Raw genomic sequence first — 24,736 nt, forward strand, 5'->3', positions numbered from 1 at the left:
TCACCTGAAACACACACCTGAAGACGTTCAGTGAGTGTGACACTTTCACTTTCTGTTGTCGAGGGAACAACACTTCCAGTAAGTTTTGAAACAACCTGTAAGACAAGCCGAGGGAGGGAGAGAGGGAGAGGGAGAGGGAGAGGGAGAGGGAGAGGGAGAGGGAGAGAGAGAGAGAGAGAGAGAGAGAGAGAGAGAGAGAGAGAGAGAGAGAGAGAGAGAGAGAGAGAGAGAGAGAGAGAGAGAGAGAGAGAGAGAGAGAGAGAGAGAGAGAGAGACAACAATACAAGTGGGCGGCCCAAATAAAAACAGGAACAAGGTGATTACATGTGCCAGAGTACACCTGCATGAACACCTGAGTCAAGCCATTCCTTTCTCATGACACATGACAGCTGGTTGAGGAGCAGTGGCTTCAGAACGCACTGAAACCTATGTTTCAGTTTTTTCTTTTCCGGGAAGGATTTCTAAGCTTTTAAAAGTTTTTTTTTTTTTTTTTTTTACTCCACACAGAGCATGTTCCTCCCAAAGATCTAGAAGGAAAACACTAATTCATTGATATCCTGTGGGACTAACATACGAGATGAAGATGTGGTCTTTGAATGTTATGATCCTTCTCCTGTTCTGTTATGGTGAGTACAGAGGAGTTTATATGCCGCTATGGTTTGAGTCTCTAAAATAAATAATTCCTGAAAAAGAAAAAAACAACAACAACAACACAGCAATGAAGTGGACAAATGTGATCTGATGTTGGTGTAATTTTCCATCTTATGAAATGTGTAACAGTCCCAGGGAGCGGCGAGGATTTTGGCCTTTTTATACGACTGCGATAAATCCAGTACTGTTTCATTCACCTGTTACTCAGTTAAATACTGACTTCTGAACCATTTCTAAGAATGCTACTCTTCATTCTCCTGCTTTATGTCTCTCAGAAACTTTGAAAACTGTAATAATTGGGTTTGTAAACCACCTTTGGCTGTAAAGACAACTTATTATAAAGACAGATTGTTTTTTTATTTTTACACTACATGCACTGAAAATGTTATTTTTCTTACGACTGAGACGTGGTAGGTCCTCGATCCTTGAATCAAATATGTAATGGCCAAAGCAACAAAGTCCCGTTCTGGGTTTCAGTCACCAGCAGACACAAAGTCCATTCTAAATCACCTGCTGGAGTCCTGATTAACGTGAAAAGTTCAATCACTCCGGCCTGAGTCGGCCTGTGTGTTGAAGGACACACATTTTTGGATCTAATCCAGTTTGGGGATATTTGAGCCTGATCAGATTTACATGGTTGCAAGAAAGATAAAAAAATAACATGTTGCCTTTGTTTTTAGACCCTCTGCAGCTTTTGAAAAAAGTTAAGTCTACTCATGCATCTACCCAAAATGTCACCTGCGTTAGAGTCTTAGGAGTTTATCTCAGTTGATCTGGGTAAAAACTAAACTCTGTAAAAAAAAAAACACATCACCGCAGTTGCGATGCAAAATCTAGTAACTACCTTTACTCCAATTTTACAGATATAAAAAGATCACAACATTATCACCCTCCACCAAACAATTCAAAACTCTGTCCTTGTTTCTTACAGCTTGTCTTTCAACTGGGAAAGGCAAAGTGTTTTTCGAGTCCAAAAACTTCTTTAACGTTCTCCACTGGGATCCTGTGGAGCCGGACTTTCCAGGACAAAACGTGCTCTACAGTGTCCAATGCCAGAGGTAAGAAAGACCAGGATGATGGATGAGTGAGTGCGAGTCATGACGTTTTCTCTCGCAACACCTTTATGCCTTCGATGTAAAGACACATTTTAGAGGTGGGTTAAGAAAAACTGTGTTTGCAGGGTAAACAGAGGTCTGAGCTCATAGTCTCAGTATCTGTTGAGATGCTGTAGAATCGGTATGTTGGTCACCAGATGGTCTACGACTGTTTGCAGAAGGAACATATATAATGTATAAGTGTGACACACCAAGTCTGACTCAGAACCAGCACATTGTTCTCAAAGCTTTTGGTTTATAAAGTCACTTGAAAAGACCCAAAATCTCCACTTGGAACTAGTGTATTTGTATTAAGCAGGGCCAACTTATTATCTTCTATGTTTGGCCAGAAACATATATAAATGCTCCAAATTAATTTGACAGTTTAATACAAATATTGCTGTCAATATTTTGCATTGCAACAGTCAATAATCACTATGCCACCCAATCTGCCACTTGAAGTACAATGCTTAATTCGGAGGGACACTGAACATTTCCTATTTCCATCTTTCAACAAGACATGAAAACTAAATGATTGTCTAGGATCTTGGCAGATCACGTTACTGAGAGCAGATATGTTTCACTGCACTGAGTTGATGAAACTGCGAAAAGAATCAAGCCAGTCTGGTGTTTTTACTTTTTTTAAATTCCCCAGGTTATCACGCTTTTTGTAATATACTATATTCAGTATTATAAAATATTTTTCTTTTGTAGGGAATACCATTTTCTTCCTTCCTTTTTTTTTTTTTTTGACTATAAAGCACTTTCAAACTCTTTATAGAAAAAGATCATATAAAAAAACTTTACTATCAATATTATTGCTATCATATAAAACTTGAACATACCAGTCAAGTACAGAAAAGCATTCAATTAAATATCCTTTAAAATAATTTTGTATGAAGTTATGACCTAATAAAATATAAGACTGACTCATTAGAAAAGGAATCTACATAACCCCAACTGTTGATGTAATCTATATATTTCTTTACATTTTACTGCGCTGCCAGTGGCTTCAAAATTAACTCTCAAAACAATGTGCAGAAGAGGAATGAGTGATCAGCAGATATCCAAACTTTTTTCTTTTTTTTTTCCAAAAAATAAACAAACAAACAAACAAACGAAAGTAGATATCCACTCTGACTCCTGTGTCTTTATTCAGTTTTGAGAACCTTGTCTGCTTTCATGGCTCTCACGCTGAACTAGTTTTGATGTCTTCCTGTTTTTTCAGTTGCGGCAAATTGCCTCAAAAAGCGGAAATGTCAGCTTCTCTAATTGCTCATGACGCAGTCTCTCAGACAAATGTCAAGTGCCTCCTGTATCCTGTTGACTTTTCTCCCAGCCAGTGTCACCTGGAAAAAATCCAGAGTCACTTCCAGCATCACATTGGCTGAGCTGGGATGCTGGTTCAACCACGTCCGCTCGCTATCAGTCCCTTGCTGAAACAAAATGTTATCATTTGTCTCCCTTAAAAAGGCTGTGGTGAGAGAGATCTCTGGGTGGTTCAGTTCCACACCGGAAGGAATGCTGGTTTTCATGATTTCCTGACCCAGAAGTTGCAATGTCTGTATTTTTAAGGGAGTCATCTTTAAGAAGGTAGCCTGATCACATGTATGGAACTCATTACAGACACGGTGAGGAGAAATATGAGGTAAAACACTGTCAGAACATCAGCGCTCGGTCTTGTAACCTGACTGAGGAAACACCATCAGCTTACGACGTTCGCTACGTGGCTCGGGTGTCCGCGAACGGAAAGTTTCTTGAATCCACGACGATGTTCAAACCTCTGGCAGACAGTGAGTATCTCCAATTTACCGCAAACGATTTATGTTCATCTTTCTCCCCGAAATCCAAACCATTTACCCATCCATCTTTGTCCCCGTAGCAACTTTGGGTCCACCTATTTTGCGGACACACACGTCAGAGTCGACGCTGTCTGTGAACGTCTCCCTGCCTTTGGGGCCAAAGGGCAAATCTATTGCAGACATCGTTGCCAACCACAAGACGGGCCACTCCAAAAAAGCTTTTCAATATACTTTACATCTTACTCATCCAGAGTGGGCTGCACATGTAAGTGTCCTTGTAAACAATAACTACTTTGTGTTTAAGGCGCATGATGCCCTGCAGCCTGTATCACAAGAAAAGACATTAAATGATTGCATCACATTAAATAACCCATAAATTGCCTTTTGTGATTGTTGTTTTTGAAAGCTAGTGATGGTTTGTTTAGAAGGCATAAAAAAAAAAAAAAAACACAAGCCAAAATATATTTTCAGGATAGAAATAGGGTTATGATATTAAGCTAAAATGCGGGTCTTAAAGGGGACTTGTAGTTTGTTTCAACTTTGCTATATTCCCCATTATTGTGCCGTGCGCAAACTCTTCTACGCTGAGAGTTGGAGAAACAAGTATCATAGTGAAAAGGGCAAAGCCAGATAGAGTCACAAAAAGGCTGCACAATTGATCAAAAATGCATCACTGTTGCAAAATGAGCACTATTAAGCAAAAAAGTAAATGATGACAAATCACATTACCATGTGCATTGACACTCTGCAAATGCGAAATGACCAAATTTTCAAAAAGGAGGAAAATCTTGATTAATCACAAGTTTTTTTTATTACTTCATACCTGGTGGTCACTGAGCTGAAATCAGAAGCACAACAGCACTAACACAAAGGAAAAGTCATCTATAACAAATCCATGATATAAAAAAAAGAAACTTGACTTGTGGGCATTTTTGCCATTTTACTTGTTTTTCTCTAACTTGAATAATTTGAAAACAAATTACATTTTTGGCTGTAATAATCTTCACTATGGATAAGCCGATAACACATTTTTAAAGACGAGCACTAAACTTTAGCTACTTGCTGATACTGAGTCCTGATATGAGTACTTATTAAATGCGTAATTCATACTCCACAACGATATACGAGGCTATCTATGGGTTGCCCTGAACGACCTTCGCTGAGCTGCTGCGTCGAGATTAGCGATGCACCGACTTTACGTCACTAATTTCCCCTAATAGTCCAGTAATCTCAGCACACATGTAATGCGGCAGGTTGAAGAGATTACATTACATGTATTTTGCATTTCATTTTGGCACTGCTGAATTCTAGCAGAACCTTTCTACCCTCCTCTAATTGTGGTGCTCTTGTTTTTAAAGGGTAAAAAGTTTACCCTTTTTGAGTTACATCGTCTCACCTGACACGCGCAAACTTGCAAGAGACCATATGGATCATTCATATGATGCATTTTGTCTTCAGGTCAATGAAAGCACGAGTGGCCAGTTTGTTATCGGCTTGAAGAAGCCGGCAAACTATTGTGGCTATGTGGACTACAAGCCGCCTTATGAGTGGGGTCGCAAAGAAAGTGAGCAAGCCCCCTTCTGTGTCACGCTGTCAACATCATCAGGTGAGTAAAACATACACATTTGACCTTAATATTTATATACTGTATATACACACACACGTTTCTTTCCTTTCTCCAAAAGGCCCTCTCAGTACCGCACAAGGATTAAATAGTACTTTTAAATGGCTCTCATAAATAAGTTCTATATTCCTATAAGAAGTGATTGAAAGCAGCAGATGTAGATGTGTAATACTTCCCGAAATTTCAATGCCCTTCACTTGAAATAACAACACTAACAACTTCCTTAGAAAGCCTTGAAGGGCCCACCTGCTGTGGAGAAATGCCAGAATTAAGACACTTGAAAATATCACAATTTCTACATTTTAATCAGCTCACTCTCATCTCGTCAAGTGATTGCAGCCACTTGAGAACAACAATATAGTGTTTTGGTAATAAATCAAGTACATTTATTTTTTTTATTTTTTTTTACAAATCAGTTTTTTTCCTTTAAATGACTGCATCTGGATCAGGAGGAAAAAGAAAGCAAGTGTGTGCTGGTTCTGAAACAAGGTTGTGTTGGCCACAGTGACCCTATTGTTCATTTTATTACACCGACTCCACTAAACTAATCTAGTCAAATCTTACATGACAGCAAATTAAATACCATTGCAGAAGAATGTTGTCATTTGTGCATCTCGTACTTCTCACTGTCATATTATTGTCGAACCGGTGTGATAGGGGATTGCACGGTCTAGTTGCAAGAATGACGCTCTCACATTAGCTTGTTTTAGTCTGTACTCTCCGCTCCAACGGCACCCAATAACAAATGTAAGCCACTTTCTTTTTTTACAGTACAGAAATGAACAAGCTTGTGTTTGAAATACACTTAAAGCCATTGCCAGCATTGCTGTTCAATTCCCAAAGGGAGGAACCTATTCTGCATGTGTCTGTCTTGATTTCTGTTGAGATAACTTCTGGGAACAAACATGTACTTCTGGGAAGTAGTCGCATGTACTGGTGCTTTCAGTTGTCAACAGACTTACATGACAGGTGTGCTGCAGCGTTATTTCCTCACAGCGTGTCTGAGCATGTGTGTGTGATAGGGGGATTTTCCAAAGCTCACCATTTTAAAGTGCTTGAGGGTATCTGATTTTACACTGGGTTGTTTTGTAATTCTTTTTTTTTTTTTTTTTTAAATATGCAACATCGAATGTGTTCTCTTTCAGACTATCATCAGACGCATTGGATTCTCGTGGGTGCTGCCGTTGTGGCAGGCCTCATAATAATGTCAACTGTTTGCATGTGCACCTACGTGAGGAGTGGAAAGCTGAAGATCATGCCACAAGCACTTGTAAGACTGCTGTCCCTTCGTGTGTCTGAGTTACAACAGAGAAATGTCACATTACTGGAAAATCAAGCTCTCTGGCCAGTGCATGACTGTACACACATTCAGTTTGTCACTGAGGCGCCAGCCCAAAAGTAATTACAAACACATTGCGATTATTGTTTTAGGAGTGCAGGAAAATTCCAGAGCGTCATGGCTGTCTTCATTCATTGTAGATGTAATGTGTGCCTTACTTCTATACATTTTTAAATAGGTCAGCAGGCCATTTATGCGGACGGAGATATCTGATTGTACTTTAAATTCATAGTTCGCATTACTGGTCTGTCTTCTTCTAAACAGGTGGCTGAAAAAGCAAGGCAGAATGTCGTGGAGTTTCCAGATGAGAATCTCATCATTTCTGAACTGAAGATCGTCTCTCAAAGTGAAACCACATGTTATGCCACAATCAGGATGCCCAGTGTGGCCTCAGCTGGGTCTGAAGGTTATTCCCCCCAGGACATTCTCTTCCATGCCTGGCAGGATGGTACTGGCTCCTCTGTGGGCACAGGTGGAGGCAGTGCAACGCTCAATCCTGCGAACAGCAGCGCCCAGTCCTCTGAAATCTACAGCGCAGTGGCTGTTCATGTCCCAGAAGAGGAAAATGGAGAATTCCAGATGCCCATGAGTGAAGACAGCATGACAGGTGACCCCCTGTTGTCTTCTAGTCTAACACACTCGGATAATAGTAAAAAGAGTCCAAAGCGGATGTCATGTAGTGCACCAACATTACATGATGTTGGTTGTGGTGAAAGCGATCCAGCCAGGCCGCTAGTGCTGCGAACGTTGCGGGATATCAATGGACAACTCATGTTCCCTTCGCTCACTTCACAGTTTCAGGACAATATTGGAGACACTGCCTCGCCAGTAAGTCCCGAGAGGAATCGCCTCTTATCAGACCACATAGGCTCCAAGGATGGGCCATCGTCAGCATCCTTGCAGGACTTAGACACCTCAGAGTGGTCGGACTCTGGGTGTGACGATAACACTTTAAACAGTCCGACCCAGCCTTACTGCAACTCAAACTACATCGCTACTCAGCCAGCCGGTATTTATCTTCAACAAGGAACTCAAACAAGACTCGCCAGAGCTGAATCAGCTTACAAATCCAACTGGATTCATACGACTCTTCATGAATGTGCATCAGCAGAAAGCTGTGAAGACACGAGAACAAACTCTCCTTGGACAGAAGGCGATGAGGAGGATGAAGCCAACGAAAGAGTGGAGCACTCATTTGCTTTGGGAAAGTGGACAGTACACATTCAAGACTAACAGTGTTATGGATTTAAAATCAACTTCCTGTTATTTTTGACCTGGAAAACTGGAAACGCATTACCTCACTACCCATTTGTATGTTTGTTTCGGAGGTTGTAAAAAAGGGAGGGAAAACAAGGACTGAAGCCTGCTTTGATGATAATGTTGAGAAATCAGGCAGTTGCATAGCTGTACTATCTGTACTGTAGTAGAACAAGACCAAAAACTATGTCTGAATTCATCAGAAATCCCTTTTATTAGACAACTCTACATCTGCAATGTTATTCTATTTTTTATTGCCAAATGTGATGTTAACGCTTTGCTTTGCATCTGTTCCTACTTATCAATTCACAAGTTGAAACTATTTGAATGGGAACTACAACCTACGTTAACTGAAGGGTTTGCAATTGAAGAGTGGATTTATAAGTATTGACACAGACAGTGAGTCACCGTTTACTTTGTCAAGTCTTTGTTTAATGGGTGACAACACATGCTCAGGCCTCACCTGTAGAGATTTTCAGGGTGATTGAAGAAGCTAAAAAAAAAAAAACACTCGGAGTCAGGGGACTACACTAGTAGCCTTTCCACAGCGTAATTGAGAACCCTGTTGAAACCCCACCCTACAGCTTCATAGCAGCTTCAGGACAAACATCTGCCCATCAATAAGAGTACGTCTTATCAGACTATACAAACGTTCCGGTGTTTCAATCTTCAAGACAAGCATGCACGTTTGTGTCCCTGAGACAACACACCACTAACTTATTACACTCCCACGCTGAACACACAAATCTAGCCTTGTCATTTTAAATTACACTGTGGACAGCACGGCTCAAAGATTAGATATAGAAACCAATCTGAATGTGTTGTGCCTGAACTGATGTCCAACACGGACTGTATGTCCCAGCGAGTTGTCCAAGACAGGACTAACATGACTAAGCGCCTCTAACAGATACATCTATTCTCAGAAACAGATTTCACTTTTATCAGCAGTCTATTGAAGTTGTACAATAGCTGCATCTGTAAATAAATGAAGGCAATGTCTCTTCTTTTTTTTTTCTTTTTCTTTCTCATAGCAGTTTATGAACTCATTTTATCCTCGTTGTTTGCCGTTCTTTCAGTGGAACCAAATGTAGTTTGGTAAATATATTTCAAGGAGGGGTCATGGTGCAGCCTAAGCCTCGCTGATAACAGGTAGGATTTTAGTAGCTGGAGCATAATCTTTTATAGACAGCTGTAAAGCAATATCACCGGGGATGTTGAAACAGGCTGATGGAAGTTGCATAAAGAGAGTTTGTGCTCTGTAATACATGTGTTCCTATCTGCTGAACGGATGTCACATAAAAGTGGCAGCATTTTGACGATAATTTTGTTTGAGTTCCATTTTGAAAGAAGGTATCATAATCAAAAATAATTAATTTCACTGTAATATTTGTGAAAGTGTATCCGATCATGCTAAAGAATGTGTTTTACTGGATCTGTTGCAGAGTTCCTGGTTCACTTTGGTGTTGTTGGTCAATGATTTCATGAGAGAAGACTGTTAATGTAACTCAGACTTTGACCCTCCAAATGAAACTTGCCATCGCGCTGCCCAACAAATACATTCATAGTAAAAAGCAGAAAGGTGAGGTATATTGTGCAAAGAATCCAAAGTACATTTCAGCTGCCTGTTGTAAAGTAAGCTTTGTTTCAATGAGTGAAGACAGCTTGTTTTTTTTTAGTGATTTGGTCTGCTTGACAGGTTATTTGAACCAATTAGCAATTTAGATATGTATTTACTCCAACAAGTGACTCCCATGAAGCCAGAAAGTACATAATGAACATACAATATCTATGACCTGTTGTTCCTTTAAACAGTATTCTACCGGAACTTTAGGAAAGGGTGCCCCAATTTCAAATGTGCTCTGAATTATTATACTAAATACAGAGTTGCTCTTGTATCCTAGCTGCCGTTGTCCCTGTAATATTACTTGTAGGTCCTTTTATGTTCTTTTACTTTATGGGCAGCTAAATGAGGAAGTGATACTCCCATTAACTGTAAAAAAGCCGAGGGACAATAATTGTTTGGAAGCAGGGAATGTTTTCCCAGGGGTTATGTAAGCCTTGTGGGGCTCAGGTTTTATACCTATTGTATGTGTGGTTATTGAATTGATGCCAGATACCTGAAAGAGATCATTTACAGTAAGAGGCACACATTGGTTCTCATTCAGACTGGTGTACATGGAAAAGCTGGAGTGTGTTGTCTCTTGTAATTCTGGTTTACTTAGTTGGATGTTTCTACTTTTATTTTGTTTCTTTTTGTTTCTTTTGTACATGTTCAAAATAAAGATTCATTCCTGAGAGGTCCTTCATTCATTAACTCCTTCACAGACTGAAAACGAATCAATGTTGATTGATATCAATCAGAAATTCCTTTCAGATTTATTTGGTTTAAGCAAAATAAAAATTAGAAAGCCTTTTCTTTTTTGGGGGGAATTTCCAGTGCATCAATGACAAACCAAAACTTTTTCTCAATTCAGGAGTTCATACATTACAGCCGCATGCTACACAAACAAGATCCTGAGAATGTTTTTTGCAGGATAAAATGCTAGAAAACTATGTCAAGGAAGAAAAAAAAGCCACACAATTGAGTCAATTCTTCTGGAAGCACAATGTCAACACAATGGCCTGATTATGAACATGTCAAAACCTGAGATACATGGCCATGTCGTTATGCAGAAATGATGCTTGTTCAAAGTCATTCCACATGCGTGACAGTGGTCTGACACTTAGACAGCCATGTACCGTGATCTGCTGCTTGGCTGCATGGTGTAATGGCCTTACAGGACATGGTTCAGTTCTGGGCTTCTGTCTTCAGTTTGCATGTTCTTCCAGTACACAGGTGGCTTTTTCTGAGTGCTTTGGACCAGTGTGTGTGGTGGGTCTCTCCCCTTGTTTGTACTGTGGTGGACTGGCGTCCAGGATGCATGCTGCCCCACCCATAGTCAACTGGGATCGGTTCCAACTATTGAAGATGGATGGACGGATGAAATGCAACAATACCTGTTCCGCATGATTGAGACTTGCACCAAAAGAGGGCTTTTTAAACACGTATGAACCAAGAAGCAACCAGAAAGCAAGTTACAATCCATAGTCCTTGGGTATTTTTATCAAAGCAAAATATCTCAATACTTCTTCTTAGCTATTTTAGACCGAATAAAACACATTAGCTTCGACACAGGAGTGGGCTTTGAGCTTATACAAAGAATAATTCCATGAGTAGAGGGAAAACTAGTTTCATGAAGTTTAATTCAATATGAGCAGGGACCTGAAAGTGCTGAAGCAACAGCAAAGTTCAGGGTTAAAAAAGAAAAAAGAAAATACCAATAACAACAATGAAATGAACAGAAATGGCTTTTCTGAGTAGGAGTAAGTGTCAGGCTGAGAGAAACAAAGAACTGAAATCAAGTCCGAAAAAATGAGACAACAGACTTCATGAGATTCAAGTCGAATGTAAAATGGCAAAAAATAATTAAGATAAAAACAAAAAGGAGAGAGCACAGGAAACAACAGGAGCTGTTAGGTTGAAGCCAGTCATACTGACAAAAACACTGCAATGAGAAGGAAAGCATTTTTCTCTGTAGTGTGTTTGGAAAAGGAAGAAATGTCATAGGCCGTGTTGTCAAGCCACTCATCATGCTTTTTCTCCTTTGTATCTTCACATCTGGCTCTTCTTTGAAAAGTTTTCTTTACAAGAAAAAAAAAATTCTGTCTATGGTTAGCTCACGCAATGACAGGTCCTATTCTTTCTGTCTGCCAGGAGGCGTTCTTTGTCCTCTTTCAACTATCCAAGTCCCAAGAAGATCGACTCGAAGATTGCAGGGCGAAACCTCTTGAGTGCCACCGCCATGATAACATTTTGAATGGAGAATAGCGGTACGGCTGAACCCAAGGCTTCTTCACAAATAGAATTTCAATCACTGCCAAGGGTGTATGCAGGCCCGGGATCAATGAATATATTGATGCACTCATAGTGTTTGCCACTTAAGTCATTTCTTGCACTGAGAGCACATGGAAGGCAAACAGGTTCAATGACTAAACGCTTTCTGGAAACTTTCCCGAAGGTACAGGCTGTATTCTATCTTCCTGAAAGAAAGAAAAAAAAGATTGGCGTTTGCATGTACTTCCTTTGTAGCTTCCTTGCGCAGACATTTTTAAGTACCGTAATTTTGGGACTATAAGCCGCTACTTTTTTCTCACGCTTTGAAACCTGCGCTTTAAACAATGCCGCGGCTAATCCATGGATTTTTACGAGATAGCGAGCTTCATGCTGCTTTTACATGGGGGATTTCTTTTTCTCCCTAAATTTGGTGGGTGCGGCTTATATTCGGGTGCGCTCGATGGTCAGGAGTTATGGTAATGGGTGACTTTAAAATGCATGTAAGGCTCTCTGCTGTTGATCTGTCCAGGCTGTCTCATATCTTTTCCCCGACTGTCGTTGAAGAGCAGCTTCACAAAACCCCGAGATTGACATAGGTGTTTCAATCATGGTGGAACAGAAATGTAAAATGTTTGTTTTATTCTCGTAGGGACTTGCTGGGCTGATCAGGATTTCTGGATGCACCCGAGTACTGCCCCACCCCCACCCCCACCCCTTCATCAGTACAATCCAAGCTAATTAATCCATTTAAATTGTTATGGGTGTATCAGCCCTGTCCAGCTTGTCAATTCTGATCTGATCAAACTCCTACCCCCCCTCTATGGATGTAAACACATTGGGGTTTTGCTGGTATTCTGATCATGGTAATTCAGTTGGCACAGTCCATTACTCTCACACAATAGTCATTTTCAGGCAGTAGAATAAATGAGGTGTCTAAACTGCCAACACAGAGGAGAAAGACAGCATACACTCTATCTGGTTGGAAACACTAAGAGACATAAAATCACAAACATTCACACCACCAGGCAATTCAGAGTTGACAAAAATGCATTTGGACGTAACTGGAACACCAGGAGAAAACACGCACTCACACAGGGGAGAACATGCAAACTCCACACATGAAGGCCTTGAATACATGGAAATCAAACCAGGACCCTAGTGAAGAGCCAATAATGGGCCACATGTCCTTAAATCTTCAGTAGAACTCTAATAATGTTGACTTATGAATGAGATCCAAAATCTGAATCAATATTTGAAAATGTCTATTGGAAAGGTTTTTGTGTAGCTCGGTATGTTTTGTCCTTCGTTTCTCATGTGAAAATAGTGACTCAATAGCCTTTGGCTAAAGGCGCCGTTTTCCTCAAAAGGTTGAACTGAAATCCTACTAATTAACCATTAGGCACTTATGAAGGTGAGAGTCTGCAGATTACAAAGTTCAATTTGCATTTTATTTCCATTCAAAACTTGTTTAAGAAGATTAATGGAAAATGAATTCATGAATGACAAAAGAGTCATGTACAGCAATATCTACAAATGTCATAAATCTGTGTTTGTAGCAAATTTTCATTTAGCTGAAACCACTACTTACCAAATCTTAAGTCTTTCATATGAATTGTATCGTTTGTTGAGGGAAAACTGATGCAACTCTTCAATAATATTTGAATATTATAAAATGTATATATTATTAATATCAGATAATATGGATAGACAATCTTATGGCAAAAATACAGGGAGAGGTGGCTTCCGCATAATCTCATCACTGTCTTTGAGTTTAAGAAACAATTAACTTATTTATCGCAAACTAAACCCAAGACATATCACATTATATTTTTTACTGCCAGATTTGTTTGTTCCGTCATCAACAAAGCGTTGAGTATGTATAAGCATGTCTAAACAGAAGAGCTCACGGTAACTTATTTCCCTCCGCCATCAGTAATGAGTTGAAGCGTTTCATTTAGTGAATGTCCACTAAGCCTCTTACTATAATTGGTTCTCCGCTTCAGTCCGTACAGGACCTGCAGACCTTTTCTGAACAAATCTGACCATTTCAGGATAAAAAATGAGGATAAACAACTTTTTTATAGCATCAATTCTCTGCTTCTGTCATAAAACTGAAGAGATACTTCTCCCAACATGAAGCGTAGAAGCAAAAAAAGGGCATTCACTTTTATCTGCTTAGTGATGACAGGCATTGTTAAAGCTGAGCAGACAGATTTCATTGGGCTTTTGTGCTTTTACACGACATAAATGAATCACAACAAGCATTCTGGGTTTTTTTTCTCCGGTCGTCAAAGACACCTACATCGCTCTCCCAGACCAAATCACTTGATGAATTGAAGTCTGCGTGTAATTGGATGCAATCACTTCGCCTCCACCCTTTTCCTCTCTTGCATTCTGATGAGCTCTTAATGGGCCCTTGATTAAAAAAGGCAATGGAAACAGCTGTCACGGCCGGCGAGGAGATGATGGATCATCCAGGGGACTTCAGTGTCCATTAAGGCTCATTCTGGGCCCGATCACCAGCAGGTGAGGAGATGGAAGGGGAAAAAAAGCTTTTGTAATATTAAGTTTGAAACAATATGATTCCCAGTGGAACAATTATCACTTCAGTGAAAACTGATGGATGGATTTTAAACAGTGAGATAAGATTTCCACCCTCCTTGGGGAGGAACAATCTCGTCACATCTTTTAGTGAAATTAAATCAGCGGATGTGATGAAAAGTTCAGCGTCTCCAAGAGCTGCAAGAGTACTGAGTCACGTTCTCAAACAATTGTGATAAAAGACTGTACCGTGCTTACACCATAAAGTAAGATATTTGACGATTTTGTTATTCATCAGAAAATACTGACATAATAATATTAGATATAAAAACATGAAATGCAACCACTTCAAAGACCGTTCTGGTGTATTCCCAATAATAAAATGTCTGTTATCCTTTCATGTTCTGGCCTCAAGCCTTCGTCGCAACAGATTTACTGTAAACATGAGCCTCAAAATGAGAAAAAGAGACATGAAACAGTCAGTTTTGGCTACAAAGACTGCAGTGATCACCCACTGGCAGTTCATGGAGATATTGACACAATCGTTCCAATTTAAAACAATAAAATAAAGATACTCTCATAATCCACATCAGTGACAAAGACAGCAAACAAAAACAAATAAGTTATATAATATATATTTCTAAAAAGACCTTCCAATTTTTCTATACCAGAAATGTTTGCCGTGTAATTCATTGCAGAGATTGTTACGGTGGTGTGATCCGCTGCGTTAGGTGCAATCGTTCAGGCGATGAATGGACGCCGGGTGAATCTTGATCAAGACGTGGGGAGCTGACACGCTTCTATGTTGACATTCAGACAGTAAAATATTGGGGTTCAATATCACGGCTCTTTACCTTTGTTGTCAGGGTTTGTTTAATAACCGGGAAAATCACCCAAATGTTCCTATTATGACTTATATTGTGTGTGAGCATGAGATGATGTTCAAAGAAACAGATGAAGATGTGCGGCTGAGCATGAGGGCCGGTGAAAAATTAGACGAGACACAAAACTTATGGACGTTGAAAACATGACACTAGTTTGCAGGAAAGCAAGAAACAGAGCTATAGTATGGAGCTACTGCGAAGAAGGAGGTAAAGTCATAAAAGATATAGAGAACACCCAAGTAGTGAGGAATAAGTGCTGCAACAAGGAACATGGAAAACTCAGCTGTATCAAGCCAGAGAAGCTCAAAGCAGAAAAACTTAACGAAACTCAAAGAAGCACTTGAAGTGAAGCCTGAAGAACTTGGAAGAATACGAATAAGAAAAAGAACAATTCATCAAAGCAAAACAAAAAAGGCGGAAGTATAACTGAAACAAAACATGACTTGAAGAAAGATGTGAAGAATTCAAAGGAAAAATGAACGAATCATAAGCCGAGATGCCTATTTAACAAATCACCGACCCAAAATTAGATTAACATCAACAATTTTCTGCAGACGCAATAAGCCAGCAACTTTTTCTTTTCTTTATCAGTGTTAAATAATAAAATGTCCCCAAGTTGCTCCGTCCCAAACTTCTTTCACTTGTTTGCTGCAAAGTGGCCTAAGTGCTGCATCAAATACAACTGGGATATCACAGCCTGCTCCCTTTATAACGGCTGTGATGTCTTCTGCTCCTGTGAGGTGCAGATTAAATGCCTGAACATCCAACGGGGCATATTTGCAGCACGGTCCCACAGCGACTCTGGCTTTTATCCATAATTCATGCAAGTAAAAGCAAAGAGCAAACATGAATTGAGAATAAGCATTTAATGATTAATGTAACGCAATGAGTTATTCTGAACGTGACGCAAATATTTATACAATTTTGACTGGCCATACATGCGTCACCTGGTGCATACAAACCCTTTATAAACAGTCATTTGTCCTTCAGGTGCAAGCCGCTTTGCATAAGTGGTTTAAAAAAAAAAAAAAAAACGAGGAACAAACTTAGAGAAACGGGACTGGTTGGAATTTCTAAGCAAAACTGGTTTGAGCAACTGTTGGTAAAAGTGCAAAACTCTATTTCTTTTCTCCAGAGGAGAACATAGCAGTTGTGGAATTGTTGTTGTTTTTGTTTTTTTGTGTGTGTGTGTTTGTTTTTTTTACTGTCAGCAAAGTAAGGGGATAAAAAAAAAAAAAAACACCAACAAAACACAGCACTTGGCACGAGATGATCCTGGTGGACCAGGATGTTAAGCAGACTTCCAAAGAAAGACAAATTAATAAAGATGTCCCTCAGCTGCTTTGTCCCAGTGGTTATTCTTAGTTTGACATTCACTGCTGGTGCATGATGGGAGGAGAGGGCTTGGCAACCCGAGCTTGTATTGTTGATATTCCGGAGGCAGGTGTGCACTAAAAGCTTAAAAATAACCGTGCATACTTCTATGCAACTCTGTGGCCATGAATGAGTCCTTCTTTCCTCTGAGCCCCAGTTTGTTTTCAGCTCCTGTCACTCAAATCAGCCCCCAGATGCACAAATACATAAGATCGTGCAAGCATGACAACACAGTTAGTGAGCATAAGAGGCTGAGTTCTTCAACATGAATGCAAAAAAGATTGAACGAGGAAAAAAAAAAAAAAGTACTGTACTCAAAGTATAAGTCGAGCAAGTGGAACCGTATGAAACATTAGCTTTATGTTTACAAGAAGAAATATAATCAGACGAAGTGAACAAATTCACTTCTAATGAACTCCGCCGAGTGGGGTTGCGCTAAATGAGACAAAAGAATTCCAGAAGCTAATCAAAGACGACACGGAGCGACAACAAATGTAATATGAATTGGATTCCACTTGTCAATTTCATTTCTACTGATTTCGAAGTCTCAGCCAGTCAAACACACTCACACACAAATGGTAACGCTTGATATGCAAAGTGTCTCCACACCATCGGGAGCAACTTGAGGTTCAGTGTGTTTCCTAAGGACACTCCACCGCACGGACAGGCTGGGATGAGGCATCGAACATCAACATTGGGATTAGAAGGCAAGCTGCTCGAAGACCACATCAAATCTCACAAAAGACACGCTCGAGTCAAATCAAGCGAGTGATTGCACAAAGACCGATCTTATCAACACAGCGCCCGACAATATTCCAAGCATTATCCCAGCTAATAATTTCCCTGTGTTTAAGAGATAAAATCAGCATCTTAGGACGCGAGCATTCGCTCATCGGCGCCACAAAAATGGAAGTCATTAACTCTGCCATGAGATGTATTTCTATTAATAATTATATCAATATTTAAACTGACATATCAAGTGAACTCTGACCAACCATGACCAAGCATCAAGACACTTATTTTCTTTAAATTACAATCAAATAGCACAAAATAATTCAGTCAATTAAACAGTCCAATTAAACAATCAATCTAACCAGAAAGCACAACAGACATATAATAATATAACAGAAGTATCTCTGGCAAGAAATCTATGGTGATCATGTATTTCAAGATAACTCTTTATAAATCAAAAGGGTGAAGATTGGAGGCAACCATCCGGAGCCAGAAAAAACAATCCAGTATTTAACAATAAAGCACCGTGGGGGAACAATCTGAAGTTCAACAAGGATTTTTCACAGTGACAGATGGAATGGGGATAGAACCAGCAACCTCGGGATTGGAAGGCAACTTGCTCTCCCAACCACAGTGGCTCCGTGCAGGAATCTAATTATAACTTGAGGAAAATATGAGGCGAGCTCAACAAAAGCAATCACTTCTTAATTGGCATTTGGTTAAAATCTAATCTGGAGCCAATCTTGACATGAGACATCTTAATACCAGCCTTTAAATGACCTTTATTTAATTAACTGGTAGGCTGATATGGAAAAACACCGGGGAGACTGCAGTCTTTATGACTCACTCTCTTCTAAATCTGTTCAAAAGTTGACGCCAACCCTTTGAGCAGTCATTGCGATATTTTGGTCCGGCTTGAGGAAAAATCAACAAATCCCATTTCCTTCCTAAAATGACATTTCCTTCAAAAGAAGTTAGATTTTGAAGGAGAAGGAACCAGATGACTTTGAATCGTATTTTGTGTCCCGAGTAACGCTCTCTCCTACCCCTGTTCTCTTTTAACTTTATGTCTAACCACAGCCTTCTACCTTCTCTTGTTTACAGCTCCTCATTCCTGAGCTTTATTTTCTTTTCCAGCAATTTTTTTTTTTTTTTGTCTACTCAGGTGAGATAGCATCTCACAGGACATGGTTATATTTGTATTTCTTTTCCTGACAGTTTGCGGTTCTGCTGAAGTCTCTCGTTCTCCCGAGGCCAGTCCAGCTGTTGCGTTCAGCTGCTCAGGTCTGATCGTGCGCGGAGCTTGTCGTGTCATCACGTGTCAGCTGTTTGTCCACAGAGAAGTCCGTAAATCGATCGGGCATTAATCCGTGTGTGTGTGTGTGTGTGTGTGTGTGTGTGTGTGTGTGTGTGTGTGTGTGTGCCTGCGGTGGTCAAATGTGTGCGTGCAGATACAGCGGAGGGTGTCATCGGTCTATATTTACCACCTTGAGTATGAGAGAGAGCATTGTGTTGTCCGCATACTTGGCACCGAAGGACACTTTGTGTTCGGGGGTCACCGTCATCACTTCATCAGGAGGAACACAGCCGGAGGAGAGGCTGGAGTAGATGCAGGCAGACAGTGAGAGGTAATAAAATAGAGGTGAGACACCGAGGCTGACCGGACAAGATCTTCAAGGATAGAGAGAGAGAGCGAGAGAGGCTGACAGAAAAGGAGGTGGGATATATCCATCCTATAGATCGGACACCCAGAGGACTTCACCTGTTTTTTTTAAGAGAGCGTGAGTGGGATTTCCATGTTCTGAGCCTTCACCTCGATCTACATATTACATGCAGGAGTCTGGCCTTTCATCAGTTAAGATGACACATTACAATACATGATAAGACTAAGCCCGCATGCACGGCACCTCCAGGGTTTCTACATAAGGCTTCTAATTGTTAAGTCTGTGCATTGTCAGAGAGGCTCCTTTTTTTTCTTGTTTCTCTTGGGAAGGTTTTTCTTGTTTCTCCACTTAGTTGAACTTCCTAATGGTCTTGTCTTTTGATGGCCTTAGTGGATGTAGCTTTTAATTATTCTCCCGAGACAACGTGTTCAGATGATGGTTTCCCCTTCAGCAGGAAGAACAGTCAACCATTTGCCCCCCTAATGCCTCTGTTGATACAGTTTTCCCATTATCAGACCTGAAAAATTCGGCTCCGGTTTCACTCCGGAGACCAGAAAGTACTCTGTGTGTAGAAACGGCATCAGTTTGCTTCAGCTCCATTCCCTCCAGGGGCACAGGATCCAAGCATTCCCATGGAGACTGATCAATTTTAATGTGCCAGAGGTCGACCTGCCATTAACAGTGCTCAAACAAACCTCTCCCCTCACACAGCACTGAGCCAGAAAAAAGACAGAAAAGAACAGAAAAGAAAAATCAGCAGGGGACTCCGCCGGCCCGCAAGCATATGAGCTTGTTATCTAACTCAGTTTTCTGCCATGTAATCGAAAGAGATGAGAGGAAATAACACATTATGCTTGGTTACGGCGGTACCACAGGTGGTTGCTGTTGGGAACGGGTGAATGAAGCCATCAGTCAGGTGCGACCTGATTCTGTTTGTTGGGAGCTTTCTGCATGTACTTTCCCCAGAGCAGCCACATGATTAATGGTGGGCTGAGTGTGGGCAGCAGCATGGCGGACCTCGACTGATGAATTATTAGTGGTTCAGCCGCCCACAAAAGGGGTGATTCATTTAACATGGGACTGCAACACGTCGTTTTTATACTCCAAACCACGGTGGAAGACAAAAAAAAACCAAAAAGAAGATGACATTTTCATGGTAGCATGATTGATATCAATGTCATTTCTGCCAGTAATGCATATGAAGTATTGCCTGATTGTTTGACAGAAGTTTGCTCAAACAATTTGATCATGCAGTTACAATAATAAAAGTCAAAAATGCCAAATTATCGTTGGTTATAAGTCATCGAACAACGTTTTGCTTTTGGGGATCCATATTGATTTAAATGACTTGTGTTTTTTACATATCAGACAACAATGGACGGCCACCAACAAAGTTTTGATTAAACCTTAAGACAATGAATTTATTTAGTTCAAGCTCTCAATATATTAATACCAAATATAGTAAATAAATACCTCTAAACACTGACAATTTCCAAAGAATACATATCAGGTTTTAGCTATATTATAGAGGGTGTGAAGACTCAAAAGTTTACGTGTAAAAGTTTCAGGATTTGCTGTAATTTATATCAGAGTAAATCCTAAACAGATGTAATTTTGTTTTAAAGAAAACAACCACAATTTCAAAACTCAGAAATGTTATTGTGTTATCTGACATGTCTACTCAAATACAAATATAAATGTTTAAAATGTTTTTGGAGCTTCAAATATCATAAACTGCATATCAAACACAACAATAGACTTGTACTAAACTTTATTCTAAATTACGTTATGTCAAAGTTTATTTGCAACAATTGTAAAATAAATGTAGTAAAGGCTTGTCTGACATGAATAAAGACATTACTTTGTATGGAATCCTAACATTTTACTGAAGACAACAATTGTGCATGAAATTTGCATTAATCAGTAAAAGATGAAAATATATTAAAAAATATTAGAGAAAAGAAAACTCAACAGGTTTGGGGTTTTACGTTCTAAATGTTTGCAAGGTTTTTGATTCATCTTCAAAGAAGACTGAATATTTAGTAGGTTGTGAACCTTCACAGGAAAATGGCAGTAACACTACATGAAGGAATTGTGGGGCCACATGGTTTTGATTTTCTTTGCCATTGTACTAAAGTTAGAGCCCAACGAAATGACAGATTACTTGAAAAGATAATCAGCAGAAAGAGGGGAAAAACAAAAACAATACTTACTTGCAGGTCTGGTTATTATTTTTCTAAGTTTTCTAATCCTTTCATTTGGTTGACTATTGGATTTCAGGCACCAATTTTTCTTTTCCAAAGTGCAGAAATGACATTTTGGATCGAAACCACTTAGCGGTAGGTGTGTTTGCTGCTCTTTAGCAGAGTGGAAGTCAAGAGCCTGACAAAAGTTTGATGCACATTTTTCGTCTGGATCCAGAATGTAATTGCAGTGTATATCGATACAGAAAGCTCTCGTTGTTAACGGCAGCTCTGCTTCACGTGCACTTTAGCTGCTCGGGACACTATCAGAAGACTGGTGTCACTTTAAATGGTGCCGCTGACATTTTGGAAAATATTTAGTACACTTGGTGATTGCTTATAGCTGACTAGAGATAAGGATGGAGATGAATTTAGACTTCTGCACCAAATGATTATTTTACTTTTTCTTTTTCTTTTTTTTTTTGGGGGGGGGGGGGGGGGTTTCAAACTGTAGTTGTTAGGTATCTTTAAGGCATAGTACCCATAATCCTGCAGGCGATTCTGCATGAGCTGTGTGAGTGACTTCTATTGACGGCCCTCTCCACACCTTTACCCCCCCTCTCTCCCCCTACCCCAGGTGTCAGTTAGGGGGTTACCATGGAAACCAGGACTCTGATGCAGAGCGAGCAGGAGGAGCAGTCGTCCCAGATGTCTCACAGCATGCATCTGTCCTCACAAATCAAGAAGAAGACCTTCACCTCCAGGTGCAAACAGTTTACTCACGTACATGACCGAAACCCAGGCAAAACAACTTAGCATTACTTTTTTCTTTTTATATGATTAATATGGTAAAGGTGTAAATATTTCTTGTGTTTGTTGATGCTGTTGAGGAGAGAAAGAACATTGATTGAGTGTGCATTATTTTATTTATTTTTTAATTCTGTGCAATAACAGCCACCTCTGGTATTCAATCCAATCACTACCAACAAAATCATAAAATACTGTCAGAGTTAATATGTTGTTTTAATATCATCATCACTGTTATTGTTTGTGGTCTTTTCATTTGCCACTCTTTTATCTCCTGTCCACTTGCTGCTGCCACAATGAAAACGTGCCCAGTGTGGGAAATGTTCACCTTTAGCAGCCAGACTCAATTTATTTCACCTTATTGACCATATGAACAGCAGCCTAATAAATCACATTCAAACTGGGGATGTCAAACAATTATTTTGCTTTTTAAATAATTCTCCTGAAGAGAACATTTTCAAACAAACAAATTGTGATACAAGCGTCAATAAATTCCCACATTGTTTAGGTGTTACTGCTTAAGTAAAGCATGCTGGCAACTTTATAGTAAAATAGTAAAATGTTAAGAGCAACTTTTCTTGTACAAATCCATATTTTCTCTGTTTTAGTGAACATGTTTTTTACTCATAGCATTCTTTCTTACCATTTTTGTGACTTTTTGTTGGATTCCGTTTATATCAGTTGAGTCACTTCCAATTTTCTGTCAGTTTTTGTTGCTTTCTGTCTGTTTCTTTCAAGTAACAGCAGCGAGAACGTTAAAAATGGTCAATATTACTTCCTTATAGTCCATAATATATTATTCAATCCTAATGTCACCCCCAAAGGCGTAACAAGCAAATACCTGCAAACTAATGTATCAATCTATTGAACAAAAGTGCCAGTCATCCTGGGAAGTTTCACTGTGATTTTATAGATATACAGTATTACTCAAGAGCATCATACTGTATTAATGCCGCTTTTGGATTGTAGTATTAATTAAGAATTCTGCAGGAGCATAAGTGTAGAATAGAAACAAATGATCTACAGTCTACAGCAGATACCTCAATGACAAATAAATGTTCAACTCAAACAACTCCCTAGAAAAGCACCCGAAGGCTGAATTATGCAGTTTTGTAAGTATATTACGAGCTGCGCTGTACGACATGAACTTTCCTGTGCAGTATATGTTGTTTCCGGCATTTTTCTGAATTTAATATCTTAAAATTGAGACAAAATAGGGCAGATTCACTACATCCGTATTGGGAAAGGGGAACTTGAGGCCTTAAAAATTCATAAAAACAAACAGATGAGCATTTGAACCCGGTTATATTCTCCCTCACCAGAGGCAGGTTTATTCATTGTTGAAAAAAATGCAGGATTAATAGATTAAATTACTTGTTAAGACGCGGATCTTTCGCCACTAACCTAATTTTTCAAAGAGTTAAGGACATTTGCCTGCAACAGAGATTTGATTCCTCTGTGCCGCCACAAAGGTATACTTATTTGAATAATGAAGAAGATAAATTTGAAGCGCGCCGTGCTGCATAATGTTCGCAAAACTGTCTTAATCAGTTCCCACTGATCTGTCCTTTCAGCTGACGGATTACATGAAGTATTTATTAGATCGAAACATAAGGTAGCCTGATTATTCTGAGCACAAGGAGACGTTACATTCACTCCAGCATCCTGTGGGCCACTGCTGTAAGCCACCAGCACAACATATTCTCAAACACATGTCGCCGAGACTCACACCACCACAGAGAATCTGTCTCTGTTATTAATGTGCCTAAGTCCTGATTCACTCTGTACCTCAGCAACACACCGGGCCCTGGCAACAGATGCACACAATGCTTCTCAATAAGTAACAAATGTCACACCTCAGTGTTTTCATTCAGGCTCTGTCAGCCATTCTGAGTTTTTTTTTTGGGAGGGGGGGGGGGAGCTGAAGAAAAACACAAATACACACAGACTTATACATAAAGTATGCCCACAAAAACAGGTCGAGCTGGCCAACAAATGAAGACACCTGTGTATACAATTGCTTGGTTCAGCTGCTTTGTGGTAAGCAGCGTTATGGAAGCATGGACATTAGCTGGAGTGTGAAATGGGAGCGGTTCCAGTCAGCTACAGGCTTTGACAGACAAACATGGACAGCGGCAGTGGCAGAAAATGAGACCTGCCTACTGAAAGCATTTTAAGCTGCAGCAGACCCCCAAAGTAATTTATAAGACAATGAACTGTCAAATTAAAATTAGCAACAGGCATTAGTGTGCTTTCTAATATTCAGCACAGGACAGGAGCTGCCTCCTCTCTGTCCTGGAGGGAGGACAGAGAATTGACGCTGTGGTGAAAGCTAATCAGACGAAATGATGTGAAAGATCCAGCGTATTCGTCCATCTCTGAAGACATTCGAATGTGTATGTCATTAAAATTCAGCTGGTTTCTTTCTCTGGAGTGCGACACAGCAATAGTGGGTAGTACTTTGTTCCTCTCAGTTTGATGTAAATGCTTGACCTTTATGTGGAGTGAGTATGTTGTATACAACACAAGCTTTTATTGAAGGTTTGATTTGCTCACACAATTCCAACACGGTTAAATTGTCTCTCTGTGTGTTTACACCTGTGCAGGATGTTTCCCAGTTCCCACCCTCAGCAACCCGAACTGAAATAAAACCCACACTTAGGCTGAATTTCAGAAATGCCACGTTTTGCTTTTTCTCAACAACTTCTTCAAAACTCAGACAGGTGTCTTTGAGGCACAAATAAGAGCTCCGGCCCAGTCTGTGCTGCCAACTTAAGGTGGATACTTACTTAACAAGAACAGAGCAAATTGTTTTGTGGAGGTGGGAAGAAACACAACAAAATTAGTTCTGGTCAAGAAATTTCATATTTCCCAAGACACCTGAGAGCAGAACTATTGGAAGAGGTGAAG

General features: G+C 39.9%; 2 protein-coding genes across 2 annotated transcripts in view; both read left to right on the forward strand.

Annotated features, from left to right (window-relative positions):
- Window positions 1–331: 331 nt before the first annotated feature.
- ifnlr1 (interferon lambda receptor 1) lies at window positions 332–10,063 on the forward strand. Its single transcript, XM_080471251.1, has 7 exons — window positions 332–626; window positions 1,583–1,709; window positions 3,372–3,538; window positions 3,628–3,812; window positions 5,006–5,153; window positions 6,317–6,441; window positions 6,775–10,063. Exons 1-7 carry the CDS (start codon window positions 578–580, stop codon window positions 7,741–7,743), a joined length of 1,770 nt encoding a protein of 589 aa, XP_080327377.1. The 5' UTR covers window positions 332–577; the 3' UTR covers window positions 7,744–10,063.
- An 8,675-nt stretch (window positions 10,064–18,738) lies between these two features.
- myom3 (myomesin 3) overlaps window positions 18,739–24,736 on the forward strand; it is a 78,411-nt gene continuing 72,413 nt past the window's right edge. Inside the window, exons 1-2 of the mRNA XM_080471007.1 lie at window positions 18,739–18,953; window positions 21,657–21,783. Coding sequence (XP_080327133.1) covers window positions 21,677–21,783 — 107 coding nt within the window. The 5' untranslated portion in view covers window positions 18,739–18,953; window positions 21,657–21,676. The remainder of the gene's footprint in view (window positions 18,954–21,656; window positions 21,784–24,736) is intronic.

Source organism: Lipophrys pholis, assembly GCF_963383615.2.
Source record: "Lipophrys pholis genome assembly, chromosome: 9".
Taxonomy (NCBI): Eukaryota; Metazoa; Chordata; class Actinopteri; order Blenniiformes; family Blenniidae; genus Lipophrys; species Lipophrys pholis.